This window comes from Oxyura jamaicensis, chromosome 3, assembly GCF_011077185.1.
Source record: "Oxyura jamaicensis isolate SHBP4307 breed ruddy duck chromosome 3, BPBGC_Ojam_1.0, whole genome shotgun sequence".
In the NCBI taxonomy this organism is placed as follows: domain Eukaryota; kingdom Metazoa; phylum Chordata; class Aves; order Anseriformes; family Anatidae; genus Oxyura; species Oxyura jamaicensis.
Window position 1 is genome coordinate 7,656,550 of NC_048895.1, and position 16,057 is coordinate 7,672,606.

The 16,057-nt window shown below is 39.1% G+C and overlaps 1 protein-coding gene across 2 annotated transcripts in view; it reads left to right on the plus strand.

The window, feature by feature from the left end:
- The window catches only part of MACROD2 (mono-ADP ribosylhydrolase 2), an 857,698-nt gene that overhangs the window by 165,521 nt on the left and 676,120 nt on the right, over positions 1-16,057 (plus strand). For both annotated transcript variants that reach the window (XM_035322711.1, XM_035322712.1), the window contains exon 4: positions 11,847-11,876. In XM_035322711.1, coding sequence (XP_035178602.1) covers positions 11,847-11,876 — 30 coding nt within the window. The remainder of the gene's footprint in view (positions 1-11,846; positions 11,877-16,057) is intronic.

Sequence of the window (16,057 nt, forward strand, 5' to 3'; positions counted from 1 at the left end):
ATGAGTTGTGGTCCAGGGAGAGGGTCAAACCGGTTCACTTATTTCATTTACATGCTGGTGCTTCTCTTGAGTCAGTGGGCAAACTGCTACTGGAAGGAACGAAAGAAATGTTAGCAAAAGCAGCAAGTGCAAGCAGCTCTTGTGGTTTTGGGTAATGGTTATAGCTGAAAGGATTTGTGGTGGAAGTGCTTGCAGCGACAGTGGTAAAATTAACCACAAGCATTTTTGCTGCAAGAGGGTGAATTCACATCATCTGCCTCGGGCTCATGTGAGGCAGATGTCCTGGCAGTGTCCACCTCTTTCCACGGGCAATCTGGGGAAATTAACCTGCGTTTGGTCGCTGGACTTGCAGCCAGAATACAGCTCTGCTCTGCAGAGTTCAAGGATGTGTCTAACTGGGAACAGACCCACAAGACAAGGTAGCATGAGTCCGGGTTGACAAGGACCGCATTTCCACATCTAAATTTGAACAGTGGAATTAGCTGGGAGGAAGGATGGGAGATCTTAGGGATGATGCTCCGGTGCCGGTATGATGAAGTTATCAATTTGGTGTTGGAGCTTGACAATTTCTCTTCCTGTGTGGCCCTGTCAGTGTGTGACAGTGCCGTCAATCCACCACCCTCTTGTGCTTCAGGGAAAATGCTTGTCCAGTCTAACCTTGGTAAAGTTTTCATCAAAGCCTTAATGCCTCTTCTGCCAGGTAGCAGCTGCTGGAAAACAGTCTTGTAACAATGGTGCTTATTTACTGTAATTTTTTTGGATAATAGCTTTAATCTCCGTCATCATTAAGAAGCGCCCATAATCGTCGCTTTAAGGAGCTGCCTTGAGAGTATAATAAAACTGTCTGACTCCTTGCTTTACATCTCAGGCAACCACGGGGTACCCAAGGAGCAGGTACAGTGCTGATACTCAGGCAAATCAGGGGCAGGGCAGTGTTTGCTGGGCAAGTTACTAAGCAGTATCGCTCCAACCTGACAACTGTGAAGATAAATCCTGAACGGTGCGTATCTGCAGCTAGGAAAGATTAGAAAACCCCAACAACCTGTCAGGAAAAAAAAAAAAAAAGAATAGTCCCACGGAATCTGAAATGCTGTCATTTCCAGTGATTTCATCTGGGCTCTTGGCTCTGTCACGCCTGTGAAAATATCTACAGGCCTTCACATCATTTTGATTATTTGTGATCTGCCTTTTCTATAAAGTTCCCAAGCAGAGCTTTTCAGGGAATGTGAAAATGGTTAACAGTGAATATATATATATATTTCCCCTGTATTTTTATTTTTCAAACTTTAGATTATGTTTTTCTGTTTTGAGACATGTCATGGATTGTATGTTCCAGGAACAGTAAAATTGAGAGGATAGCCAATCTCTCTCTGACTAAGCTGACTTACTTTTATCCTAAAAGGGGCATTTTCTGTAATCTCTAGCATATTAAGTTGCGGGCTGCACTTTACTCATATCGTTTTTGGTCTTCTCAGGATTTTTTTAGCTATAGATTGCAACTTTTTGAAACATGCATTTCAAGTAAGAATAGCATATTTGACAACTCTATACAGAAAGATTTGGGAGGGTGTTCTTATGGACAGTGAAAGGTGTATATTCCCTATTTTATGTAATGCATTCTTCCTGGTCTGACTAAAATATCCAGATTATTAAGTTCCACTTTCCTTCATAAAGGAATACATGACTGGTGTTGTACACCATTTAGCCCTATAGCAACAGTTCAGGCTTGTGTTGGAAAACAAAATGTACAGGAAAATACATAACCAGATTCTCTATTTCTTCTGTAATGTGGCTCACACTGACCACAGTGGGAGCCGTGTCTAATTTCAGACTATATAAAGAAATGATCATTAGAGAGGTTATATAACATGTTCGTATTCAGAGCATGTTACATTTGCTCAGCTGGATATGCTTTAAAGTAGACCTTACTTCAGTGCTTGACTTGCAGGCTTCTCAGACTGTACATGTCTGCGCTAGTTGCTTGCAGGAGCTTATAATTCATTGTCAAAATCTTCCTTCCAGGCTGCTCTTGCAAAAACAGTGCAATAACACCTTGCCTTCCTCTAACTTAGCGGCAAAATTTGCAAGTGAAGTCTTGTCTGCATAGCTGGAAAAAAGTGCGAGGGCTGTTTTGGTAGGGCATGACGCGTGCTGTTTCTTTCTTTTCTGTCTTGCTTTATTTTCTCTTTTTCTTTTTTCTCTCTCTTTCTCTCTCTCTCTTTTTATTTTTTTTTTTTTTAATAACAGTGTTGTGCATGAGTGTTAATATCCGAAGCAAAGCCAGTGGGGTGGCCGCTAACAAATTTTACTCCGAGGTGGCCTGGCTGAGGTTGGCCCTCCAGATGAAGCCAGGGCTGACCTTTCTTAGCCTGCCTTTGTGCTCTGGGTAAAGCAGAAGTGCTGCAGGGTGCGCCTGTACTGCCAGCTGCCTCGTGCTGCTGGTTTCCCCAGGGACATGTGCGCTCTTCTGCTGCTGGCCGGGCAGGGCCCCGGGTAACTTCTTTTCTGCAATGGACTCGGATTTTATAATGAGTTAGGGTTTTTTATTGTTTGGAAACCAGAGTGTTAAATATTAATCTTTCAATGCTGAAATGTGTTAGTTTTTATCACCTTTTGATTTCTTTTTAATTATCTCAGTATAATGGTTGTTTTATTGAAACTTTTTGCAGTCAGACATTTTCCTTTTTGAAGTCAAATACTGTGCAAGTATTTCCCAGTGAAGGAAATTGAAGTGAAATCTTGTGGTTAGGTATACCCTAAGCACCAATGCATCAAAAAAAGAAAGAAAGAAAAAGCTCACAGGGTGGTGTTCTTGTGTACAGGTAGGCTTTGGGAGGTTCAGGGCAGGTTGTAATTTTGAAAACACAAAGGCAAAGAAAGCACAAAGAACTTCACTCTATTTTTTTTTCTGCATTCCAGATAACACGTTCTCATACCTTTGGGATACTGGAAAGATGCACGAATTATATAAATTTCACTAATTATTTAGAAATAATTACTACCCAAACTGCTTTTGTAATTGTGCAGGTAGAATCTAGGACTACCTCATACTCTGTTTTGTGTAGGCTTTTAAATATTGATAATGACTCTACATAAATGGATTAATTATATACTGCAGCACTTTGATTCCCTTTAATGCTACAGTTACAAACCACACAAATGGTCCAAATTATGAGATGAAGAATTGGCTCTAGTAGACTTGAATATTTTTCCTCATAATTCTGCCCTGAAATAAGTTCCTTTTGCTGTACGTTTCATCACAACTATATTTTAAAATACCTTGATCTAGATGGCAACTCTAAGTGGTTGAACAAACCACAAATTGACACAAAAAATGGATGAAATCTTAATTCATAGCTTTCCTTTTAGCCGTTGGGTAGTGTGTGTGACAATTTATCAACCCGTGTTTTAGAATGAAATTATTTTTGCGTTGTGCCTTTCTCGTGTTTGCCATGAAGAATGAGAGGAATGCAAAAACCAAGCGCGCCTTCAGCAGAGGGGTTCACACAAAACCCGATGATGGACGGCTCCGTGCATGCCAGCCAGTTTTAGCCTTCTCTGGTTCCTTCCTATTCAAATTGCAGCTTCTGATTCAACGAGTCTGTCATCTTCTCCCTCCCAGGGATGAGATCAGCCTCACAAAACAGGTTCTTCTAACTGTCCTCCACAAGGCGTTGGCAGGAAACCCTTTTCTTTTGCATCACTTTCATTTGATTTAGGAGAGATCTTTCTGTCTAGCTGAAAATAATACCAGTTGATTGGTATGAAGGGCATGAATTTCACAGGTATGAAGGCGTGAAGTGATGAAGTGCTGTTTTTGCAAGATTTCATCTGAAAATGTTCTGCTGAGTTGTGTTTGGGACTGGAGATGTCCTGATGACTACCCTTACAAACAAGTTCATCTGTTCTTTGTTCTTTCTTTTAAGTTACGTTCTTTACTCTTATTGACTTCCCCACCAAGAAGCAATTATGGTGACTAAAATCCTCAGGCTATTGTAAAATTCAGGCTCCTTTTTAAGTTGGAGCCTAGGCTCCATTCTTTGTGGAAGTTTATATGGAAATGCTTAGGATGTACTCTTGGCCAAGCGCTCTCTCTCATGTTTTTTTTTTTTTTGTTGTTTTGTTTTTTCCTCAGTATGTGCTGGACAATTTCAGTCTCTGTTAATTTTCTCTCGCCCTACATTAAGGCAATTAGTGTATTTCACTGTAAGGTAAAAACCTGGCATGTTTTGTTTCTTCTATGCCGAAGTATGTGCCCAACATAGCTGAAATTTTAAATGCCAGAGTGATAGCTGTGTGCTTGTGTCTATACTATTTTCACATCATGCTGATGCACCAAATTACTACTGCCTTGCCTGTGTTCAATGCCTACATTGGGTTTTGTGGGTATATTTTTATATGTATATATATATTTATACATATATATAAATATATTTGGTATATATTGGCGTCACATTTCAGAGATGTTTTGCATATGACTGATTAAGGTTAATGGGTGCAATATATAACTTTAAAAAATAACTTTCTTGCATAAATGCACATTATATATTGAGTTGGTAATGTATTAGAAGAAGAAAAATACTGAAAAGTTATGACAGTTATTGTTTCCATATTGAATTCAGAATGTTGTGAAGGCAATTACCTTGACAACTCCAGAGCACTTACTGGTATATTATTATTTTTTTTGCTTAATCTACCTATGAAATACCCTTTAAAAGCTTGAAATGGAGATAATGACTACTTTATTTGTAAAGATGGCAAAACTTGGTTGAAACAATTCATTCTCCGTAGAGAATTTGTGAGAGAGGAAAACTGAGTAGCACAGACTGGATGATTGGGGTAAACCACAAAACCGTTTTATTAGGTCCAGATACAAGACCCTTACTTCTAAATTGGACAAAGTCTCCCATTAGATTTTATTAATCTTTAAAGCCAGACAAATTTGCAGCATTTGTGTTGAGTATCTGGGGATAAAAATAAGGCATGGTAAATTCAGTCCCTTTCTTTTGTCTTTCGTTTTGCTACCACAGATGATCGAAACATGAAAATGAATTTGGACTCATTAGGTCATGCTTCTGGCTACCTTGTTTTCTTAGAAAGAGAGCTTGAAGTTGGTACTTTTAACCAACAATAAACTGAAACGGAGAGACCTTTACTTTTATTTACAGAGGTTTTTGCATGAGCAGAACAGAAGATTTCTTACTACATGGAAGATTAAGTCCTTGTGTATGTAACAAGAATACGATGTGCTCTCAATCATCCGTTTAAAAACAATCAAGCCCCGTACTACTAGGCTAAGCTGACTCAGAAGTGGCTTAGCCTCCCGGAGCAGAGTGGCTCAGCCTGCAGCTGGTGCAGGGATTGCTCTCCTCCTGCCTGCGGCTCCAAGGTGCAGGGGCCAAGGTGTGCAGAGCAGCCAGCTCACCCTGGGGACTGGCAAGCTGTCCCTGTCATCCTGGTGTGGCCATCTCCATCAGCATCCAGCTTGCTCATGAGCCGGAGGATTCAGTCCCACCTTGGCTGTTTGGTGTTTAGTCCAGAGGGGTGAAAGCCCTTTTCAGGTAGAGAGAAGTGACTCATTTGTGGAAACTTTCTGCATGGTAGAAAACAGTAAATTACTGCTACCTGTATCACAGAGCTGTTGGTGGTGTACGGTTGTGTGCAGGATATAGTCACACCCTCCATAATGAGGAAGTACCTGAAGGTTATGTGTACAGAAGGAATGTAGGTGTCTGGAAGGTGCTAATAGTAGTACTTACTGATGTGCCTAAATGCTTTAAGTCAATCATATTTCGTAGACTGGGTGGCTTTTCTAATTTCTACTGGTCTCTGCTTTGCATCATTAGGCACTTAGATAACTTTGCAAATCTGGCTGTGTCTGTTATTATAATGTTATTTTATCTCTCCTTCCTTGCACGTGGTGGCTTTGCGTGCAAGGAAGTATTTCAAGTTAATTATAGTGGCGATTATACTTTCCTATGTTGTATTTGACTGCATTTTATTTACTATACATAAGTATATATAGTAAATATATAAGTACATACAGTAAATACTTCGTGATCTTTAAGCCTGAAGCTTTTTACTTCAAGGCATCAAAACACATCTTGTGTAAAAATGGTTGAATGTACAGGGTGCAGTTGTTAGCTCACTTTTCTTTGTTCTCTCTGCTTTCTTGAGAAAAGATCAAACAAGATGCAGTGGCAGGTAAGGGCTTCTTATTCAGAAAACATGTAGAAGAAATGTAGCTTCCTGTTCCATAAATTACTTGTACTCTGCTCACCAGCTGCCTGTTATGATGTTTTATTGATGAATAAAAATGGTGTCTGAGGCAATAGAATGCCTTGCGTCTTACAACACTGCCAGTTATAAAGATGTCTTCTTGAATAAATTTCACAATTAGAAAGTATTGACAAAAATATTTAATCTTTTTTACATCAAAATAAGCTCAACATCTGCTGCCAAAGTCAGACAATATCAAGTAATCTTTTAAAAGTATATTTTTATTACACTGACAGATGCATGGCTGCATGACATAGATGTCAATTTAAGTTACTAGTGCCATTAATACTTGACAATGACATGCTCCCAGAAGAATTTACGTTTTAAAAATGTTGTCAGATGAGTATATGCCAACAAAAAGTAACCAGAGTTAGTCAGCTATGTTGTTAACAAAGCTAAAAGCATGTTATCTCCAGAGACATCACAAAAATTGGTATTCGCATCATTTCTGTTTTCTAAATTCAATTGAATTGACAGCAGGAAAAAACATTTCTGTGACTGCAAATGTCGGTTTAAGCAACCCATACACAGGTCCTTTTTCACTTTTTATACATTTTGGCTTACAGCACAGAAAGATTTTCAGTTTCATTCGAGGTGAACTTCTTCAGTATTCATTTGCTTTCCACAGATTTCAAATAATCCTTCTTCCTGGCAAGGACAGTGCTGTAAAGAGAACATTGAGCAAAATGTTAAGACTTGTGCCAGAGTTTCTGGTCTGCTTATTCATTTGAAGAAGTGTTGGAAAGCTATATGACTTCACTCATTAAGAAGGCTGAGATTTAAAACATTCATGTCCAGTTCTTATTTGTCAAATATGCTGGAATAGTCATTATTCAAATTTGTACGTGTTAGTAACCTGAGATTTCAATATGGGTATTCCATAATGAGAAACTAAACTTACTTTAAATTCTTTTCTCCAAGGTATTTTTTTTCCCTCCCTCCCTGCAGAAGTGTTTTGGAAACAATTTTGTTTCTTAGATCAAAAGTTGAGTTTTCTGGGTAGAACAGGCAAGTGCTCATGGAGTTAAGTAGTCCTGTCCCGGTGCTGTTCCTGTATGTTATGAAGAATAAAAGCCTAAACCATTGAAGTGCTGAGTCATTAGAAATAACGAATTTCTGGTTGAATCTGGGGTCATAAACATCTCATTAAGGGCTAAATTGCTATACTCAATGAATAGAGACAGTATTTTCTCTTATGTGGATTTTTTTGAAATGGCTTTTTTCTTAGAGAAGAACCTGAACTTTGCAGCAACACTCCTTACTGGTAATGCTTCTAACGTATCTAATAATAAGAAATCTAGACCTAAAAGTCTGAAGGGCACATTACTACTCCTGAATGTACTTTTGTTCGATGTACTGAGGTAGACTGGGGTGAGATCTGTCTCAAAATGTAGTCCAAGACTCCTTTTAAAGTGGTGGAGATGCGTAACATCTCCTGTGCTGTGATTTGTCTCATCCTGAAGCTGCTATTCAATATACCCCCAGGGAATTGCTCCCTGAATGTGCCTGTTTTTTTTTTTAATTGAAGTCTGTGTTAGCTGTTGCAAATGGAAACACGTGAAGTTAGATGAGCTCTCACCTATGCTGCCTCTTGCGGGCCATTGCTAAGTGAGGTGTTTTCAGTGGGGCTCTATCAACATGTGTTATATTGGAGCCTGACAAGGAGCTGTGTACTCTGCTGGCTGCCTGACCATTCTGTCATCACTCCTCAAGGTATAAAAGAGTACATATTAAAATCATATTTCAAGGTCTGTATTGTGACTGGATTTTCTGAGTTAATGCCCAGGAATCTGTTACAGCTTGTAAAGAGGCAGTTTTAGATAGGTTGGGCAAGTCAGCTTTAAAGGGTGACATGGGGAATGAAATGAGGTGCAAGTAATCTTGACCTCACATTTTTTGGAGACCTTCTTATGCTTTTTTTTTTTTTTTACTGTTCTTTGTCTTGGTAACTCGGTTACAATTCAGCCCTCCCCTCACCCCACCAAATCTCCTGTGTTTTGAGAATCTTACACAGTTGTAGAATAGAGAAATAATGACAAAAGATGGGTTAACTAGTCAAAGAAAAAACATTGTCATGTGTGCTACTTAGGGCTGGTTATGCCCTGGGTTAGATGGGGGAGTTGTGCCTGCACACAGTGTAATGGTACAGCCTGGGAGGCAGTTTGGACTGCATCAGCTTTGGAGGCTGAATGCTTCCATACCTTGTTGCTCATACCTGCCCAAGGCTGAAAGCAGGATCCCCTTTCAAGGTGTTTTGCAAGACTTGATCATTTGGGAGCACTGTGGATGAAATGCAGCTGTAGATTAACACTGGGGGCCTGAGAAGAGAAATAATACTTGCTCCAACGTAATATGATGTGATTACAGCCATGGAGCTGTGCTGACTTGCTCTCTGAATAGAGGTGAAAATCCCTAGGTCTGGCTGCACATGAGGTATTCTTACAGAGGTAAGCGACTAGGTACTTCTTTAACCGTAGAGCTTTCCCAAAACCTGAGTGGGATGCTTTATTGAACCTTATGGGTGCAGTCTGAAACATCTGAAAATACAAGTTCCTGGGTTTTGAGTAACATGTTATCTTTCTGGAAAGGATACTGTAAACACAGTTTGGCCATGGTCTTTCTTGGCATCATAGGAAAAGGGTTTTATCTTCCTTCTAGTATGTAAGAATAATGCTTTAATAAGAAATAAACTAAAATAAAAGTTTTTTTTTAAAAAAAGAAAAAAGAAAAAAAAAGCCTGTGAATTACTGCCACAATTCCAATAGCTGCAATAGATCCATTGGAGCCAAAAATCTGTTTGAAATGTTTTTGCTGCTTCTATAGAGAAGTGTGTGATGCTGACTTACATGTTATTAACAAGTTTTAGAAGGTATTGGAAAGGTGAGCAGTGTCAGGAAAATTTCATGAGAGAAACATAATTCTCTGAGAAGCCAGCAAATGAGATTTTGCAATGGGGATATTGGCTGGGTATCAGAAGAATATCTTTTTAGCAGTGGAAACTTTTGGAACAGTGAGGTAGAGCAGATCTTAGCTATGTCTCTCAGAGATAATCACTGAAATCCTAGAATTTGACTCATTCAAGAATGAGAACAGTAATTGTAGGTGCATCCTACAATGCCAAAAAAGAAATGTTGTATAGCAGACTCATGGCAGTAGATACTTCATATGCTGAGCAACAGAATGTTATGCTGATATTTATCTCAGATATGCTCATTTTACTGCAGGTGATGTTACCTATAACAGGAGTACTTTGGAAGCTCCTGTAAAAATATATGGATGCCCCATCCCGGGAGGTGTTCAAAGCCAAACTGGATGGGGCTTTGAGCAACCTGGGCTGGTTGGAGGTGTCCCTGCCCATGTCAGGAAGGTTGGAGTAGGTGATCTTTGAAGGTCCCTTCCAAACCAAAGCACTGTATGACTCTATGATTTATTATTACTATTACTGTGTATTTTTCAAAGTCAATTTATATATGGCAATATTTGTTCCCTGCTAGCACTTGATAGAGGATAGCCAAGATTGTAAATGATTCTTGTGCCATGTGAAAGCAAAGTAACTGTGACAGTGGAAAACAGTTGATTATTGGGATGCAGATATGTTAAAGTTAAGGATCTGGAGCTATTATAATAATTTTTGACTGCCAAAAGGGAGGATCCCATCTCTCCAAACTCTGTTGCCACCATTGTCTCTTTTTCTAGTTACACAGTTCTGCCTCTTGTGTATTTTTCCACAAGCCATTTCACTTCAGTGATGTGTTGGAAAACACTACCAAAAAGAATAGTGGATTATTTTCACCTGGTTTAGTGACTTCAATCTGAAGGAAGAATTCATGCAGCAAACAGGAAGGTTGTCACTTGCCAGGGATGAGTGATATAAAGAGAAGGGAGTGGGAGACCTTCCTACTTCATCAGCACAAGGCTTTAGCAGACTGGCTTAACGTGATGTTCATGAAGCACAGATGATCTTTTTCAGTTTTCCATTTTGTGCTTGTGCCTGTCACTCCAGCCTCCCTGTATTTCCAAACAAACAGTTATTTGAAAATGGCTACAAAAACTCTGTGGGCAAGTAGTTTTAGAAACAAAGATTATTCACCCATCTAATCTTCTGGTGTATTAGAAGCAGGCTGTGATCAAAAAGGTGTACAAGAATATCCCTCTAGATTTTGGAATCTGTGTAGGAACAGCTAGTCCCTAGGATGGTCAACTGTCCGTTTAGTTTGTGGTTTACTTTGATTTGATATTGTCAGCTTTGCTGGATATAAAATTGCATGTTTATTTCTTTAAAGGACGTTACATCTTGGATAATCTAGAGTAACGTCTTGAGTTACTGTAAGATAGTGCTAATGGTATATGATGCTTTTTTAGAATCAAAGATCCCTCTTTGATCTTGAGCATGCTACTTTGATGGAAAGTTTAGCTTGCTGATTAAGACAGTTCCACTGCAGTGTGAGGGAAAGCTGGTTGCAAATAGTTGAACTGAAAGTAGATATTAAGGATGTATGTAGGGTATTGGAAAAAGAAATGGAGGAAAAGCAGGGTAACTGTCGATTTTCTGTGAAAGTCTCAAGAAAGTGATGGAAATAAACAATGTCAGGGAATTTGCTTCTTAAAGCTTTCTGGTTAAGAAGCTGAATTAAATCATAGAAGCAATATCTTCACAGGAGGAAGTTTGTATTCTGGGAAATACCTAATTTATTCAATGTATCTTGTCCTGGAGCAGAACTACAGTTTGCTATCTTGCTTCTCCTGTATGCATCAACAAGTGATAAGAAATACCTTTGTCCATCCCATTTACTGTTGCTTTTATACTGTTTTCAATATTATGATGACAGGGATTGTTTTCCCATACATCTAAAGGGTAAATACTTTATTCAAAGCTTTACCTAGGCTTTTCTTCTGTTTCTGCCTAGTCTGTGAGAAGAAAATATTGGGCTTGGCTCCAATTTTGGTACTTTAATTTGAAGGATCATCTTGGACCACCATGCTCTGAAAACTGCATTCTATAAGCGATTTATCTATTTCTGGTATAGATAGGTGGATGGATGTAGCACAGAAGCAGTTAAGCATACTGAGTGAAATCCCAATTTAATTGCAGACAGTGGTAAAGCACCCTTTGATTTCAATGGGGCCAAGGTTTCTCATGGCTGTCCTCAAAGGTCCCATGTCATAGAAAATGAGGAGAAGTAATCAAAAGTTGCATCAAAGTCTCTCTAAAGAGAGACTAAAGTTCCTCTAAAATGAAAGGCTATTTGACTTAATTTGGTAATCAAAAAGAAATGCAGTTTATAGAATTATAAATTCAAGATTGTAATTTCATAAGCTATTCAGCACATTAAGCTTTAATACTGTTTTATTTATTAGCTTGCATGTTCAAAGATATTGCAAAGGTAAAGATTATGATTACAAATTACATAGATTGTGTTTGCAGTAAATGATTTTGGGTAAGTGGAGAGTAGCAAAGTTACTGAAATGAAAGCAATGGAAAACATTTTGTGAAACATCTTCTGTTTTGGTACCATCTGTATTTAGGAAGCTCTATGCTAACGACTCTCCTTTTGTTCTTCTTGCAGCTAATTCCAGCCTTCTTGGAGGTGGAGGAGGTAAGTCTTTGCTTAATACTGTATTTATTCTTAAATAAGTGTGAAATATCTTATATATGGATAAGTAAAATTATTAGATGGGAAACCACACCAAAGTCCATAATGTTTCATACCATTAGGAAGCAGGGTTTGTGACTGCTGCTGGATTATTTTTCTTCTCTGGATTCAAGTACAGCTGACCTGGGGCTAACCAAACTGGGTTATGTAATATTGTGTCTAAGTAATTAGGATTTTTATTTAAGTTACTTCAAGGGAACGTTGAATATCTGTTGAATAGTTTTTTTAAATGTTACAAAATTAAAACAAGATAAAATACCATTTTACTAAAGTAACAAGGTTTTATCTCTTCACTTTTTTTGTTTGCTTACCCCTTTCTGCTTGTGAGAATTATGAAGTAAATTTCAGCACAAATCTTTTCTGCGTGATGCTGCCAACATATTTACTAGTGAAACGGAGAGGTACAAGTGTTTATAGTGGACATTGTTTCCAAATATGTTTTATTTTTGGAGATCAGTGCTGTTTGGTTTTTGCAATACTGCAGGACTATGGCCATAAGAGCTAACATGAGTGTTACAGTTCAGGAACAAAACCATGCAGTGCTTGATTTCAGTTTTCTGTTACTTACCCTGTCTCCCAGAGGGAAGTAAAAGAGCTCAGTTCTGGAAATTTCACAATGCAGGAGCAGTGCAGGCAGCTACTAATCTTTCTTCCTGGCTGGAGTTAAAAGGACTTGATGATCAGAGCTTACATATGCAAGGGTGAAGTAAAGGGTTCTGTTAAGGAAAAAAAAAAAAAAAGAAAAAAAAAAAAAGATTGCTGTTGCTTGTGAGGCTGAGGATAATAAGTAAAAGCTTTTGTTTTAAAAACCTTAACTGAATAAGCAGCTCTTATTTGTGAACCATGAACAGGGGATTGTCACATGAAAAGGTGTTTGACAACTGCACCAAGACATCTAAATAAAATTGTTCATATTTCTCAGCTGTGTATCTGGATGTTAAAGGTACAGAGAAGCCCTACCTGATAATCCTGTTGGATTAATCTGTTTCTTTTGATTTGAGTTAGTTGCTTGCAGTATACCAAATTTTTCTTTGTTTAAAAGATAATCCTTTAAAAGGTAATCCTTCGCTAGTGAGTCTTGTTCCCATGGAGCATACCTTCTCTCCAGTGCTTACTCCCAGCTGGAAATGTGAAAAAAAAATACATCAATGCAAATGTTCAAATTCCAATCAGGTTCCCAGAGCACTGCGGCTCCTAACAGGATTTGGTTATTGACTTTCAGTGGTATTTATTCAGCTGGACTGTATTTCAGAAGTTGATGTCCTTTCAGCATGGCAGTCAGTAGTGTGGCTCTCCCTCTGTGGCAGAAGGGACTTTTCCTGTGTTTTAGGGATCTTTTTTCTGCCTTCCCCACTGCTGCTCCAAGGAAGACAGTTGGAAGGCTGATTTTGTCACCAGTCTGACCTGTTTTTCATGTGTTAACTGTGGGAAGTGAAGGATGCTTGCTCAAAGAAGATAAATCACTTGTGAATCTGAAATAACTTTACTAAGGGAATAGGCAAGCAAGCAGCATCCCACAGATGAGTGGGACACTTGAATATGGCACCATGTTGGTCTCTGCTGCCAAGCATGCCGGGTCTGGGAAGGGTTTTTTCGTGGGCGCACACTTCACAGTGACAACCAGTGTGGACTCTGGAGGGCTCAGGAAGTCAAGCAGGTTGCAGTAGCCAGCTTCTTGGCCACAGGTTTAGCTCAGTTCACTTGCAGGTTTAAAAATATGTGCAACTAAGCAGCTCTCACGGATGTTTGTCCCTGCTGCTAGCCAAAAAAAAGGGTTTAAAATTTTTGATCAAGTTGATTTATTGGCAATTTACAAACTTCTAATGACTGGCTCTGGTACTGGGGAGAAAAAATAAAAGAAAAAGAGATGAAGAAGCAGTGAAAATGTCTCAGCCCCCTTTCCTGCCTTGGGGCCTCCCCTCAGGGCAGGTGGCACACTGCCCGCTGAAGCGATGGCGGTGGCACAGGCGGTCGAGGTCAGTGCACTGCCGCTCCTTTCTTCCCAGACTCACCTCTTTCCTCATGTCCTGGCATCATTTTTGGCTTTTACCACCTCTTCTGAAGTAAGTTTCCACAGCAGTGCCAGAAACTCCACCAGTGGGTTGAGTTTGTGTGCACAGTGGGTCCATGTCGTCTGCTGGGGACCTGGCCGCAGCTGGCCGGCAGCCTGGACCCCCTGACAGAGGAGGTGTCCCTGCAACACCCAGCTTCCAAAACCCTGCAAATCGTGCCCAGTGCAATCCCAGATCCTGTGGAGGATAACCGTATATCCTGTTGGATGCTGATGCGGGTAAAATACCCAAATTGACTGCATTATTTATGGCTTGGAGTTGGATTGGTTACTGTTGCACTCTGGACGGGCCGTGAGCCACCCTTCAAGTACGGTAGCCACCTCATCCTCAGTTCTTGTCACTGTAAAATGGGCTCATTTAGGTTTTCCAAGTCTCTTCAGGAAAAAAAATCCTGAGAATTTCACTGTCAAAGTAGTCCTGATTTCGGCTTTGCCCCTTCAGATGAGGGAAAGGTGAACATGGTCCTTAGGCTGGGGGTGGCCCAGGGGAGCAGAAAATGGCGACCCGCAGCCATTACAGGCAGGTGAAGCCTGGGGCCACGCTGCTAGAACCTTGAGGAGAATATACTTGCTGTTGGCAACATGTACTTCTCTGCAGAAGGGATCCTTTCCTTCTCAGTTGAAAGGTTTTGGTTTTAAAGTTCTGGATATGTTTGTTTGTTTGTTTGTTTTTACCTTTTCCAGAATTAAGTGGTAGCAGTAGTCTGTTTGCAATACAGCTAGTCAATTATTAAAACTTTATTATATATGTAAACACCAACATATTCTTTTGATTGAGAATACTGAATATTTATGATAATGTATAATACAAGTATAGTTTCTTCATTAATGGAATTCAGATCTCTTCAATAACGCCTGTTAATTAAATCTCTCTGCCACTGCTGGGGGTATGAATACATATCTTAGTTTTACAGAAAATGAAAATCAGAAATTTCAGCTTGCTCAAGATCATGCAAAAATGTTTGTGATTTTGAGCTGCTTTTGAGCTGTTCTGTGTTTGAAATCTTTCCAGAATTGAACACAAAATAGCTGGAAATAATTGTTTGAAAACCCTGATCTAAAATTTACAAATTACTCAATACATTAATTTTAAATTTTAAACCATTTAAAACAGCTTCTGGAGGAGAGCTGAAGAACCTGGTGGGCAATGTTGTTGGTAAACACAGTGCACTTTGTTTTAAGTCCAGGTGCTGGTGGTTTGGGGCAGCTGCTCCTCGTTCCTGTGTCACCTTGGAGTCACGTCAGGGCATCAGCATACTTTGATTTCTCAGAGCTGAAGTAATGAGTTGTTCTTGCATTCCAAATTTGAATGATGTCTTTTCATTTTTATGGATATTTGGAATGAGGAGATAAAACTACAAAAGATACCAGAAACAATTTTTCACAGAACTGTTTAATCATAAAATCGAAAAACTCACAATAGAGTTGTGGAAGAATTTTTAGTTAATACAGATGACAAAGTTGTTGTTTTTTTTCTGCTTTTCACATAACTCTGAAGTTTCCTGGATTTTATTATGAGTTTGGTGGGTAAGTCTTTTTTCTTTTTCTTTCTTTACTGTTTTTAATAATTGATTTTTAATTAGGAGGCATATTTCACTGTCAGGACTAGATTTACCACACATTCAGCATTTCACTGCCCCTATTAACTTGCACAGAGCATTATGACTTTTTTGTGCATCATGTATTATTTGTCCCGTTATGTTCAACTGTGCAAAAATTACTAAGAAATTACCTGTTTTGGGAGGAAGGGGAGGGAAAAAAAGCATTTGATACACTGAGAGAGAGGGATGCTTTTTTAAAATGCATTTTGAAGGTTTGGCTGTTCAGAAACCAAAACGCCCTTTTTTGCATGACAATTATTTCTTTACAGTCAGGTCTGGAGCTTTGTCAAGGAATGAAAGTATGTTATTTCATGTAGTGTGTTAAAGCAAAGTGAGCACGAGATGAAATCTCCCCTCCCCCTTGCTGTTTTGGATAGTCTGAGGTTTGGGGTTTTGTGCCCCCTTCCCAATTACCTCATTTTCAGTTATTTTCCTTGGGGTTCTTTTTTCCT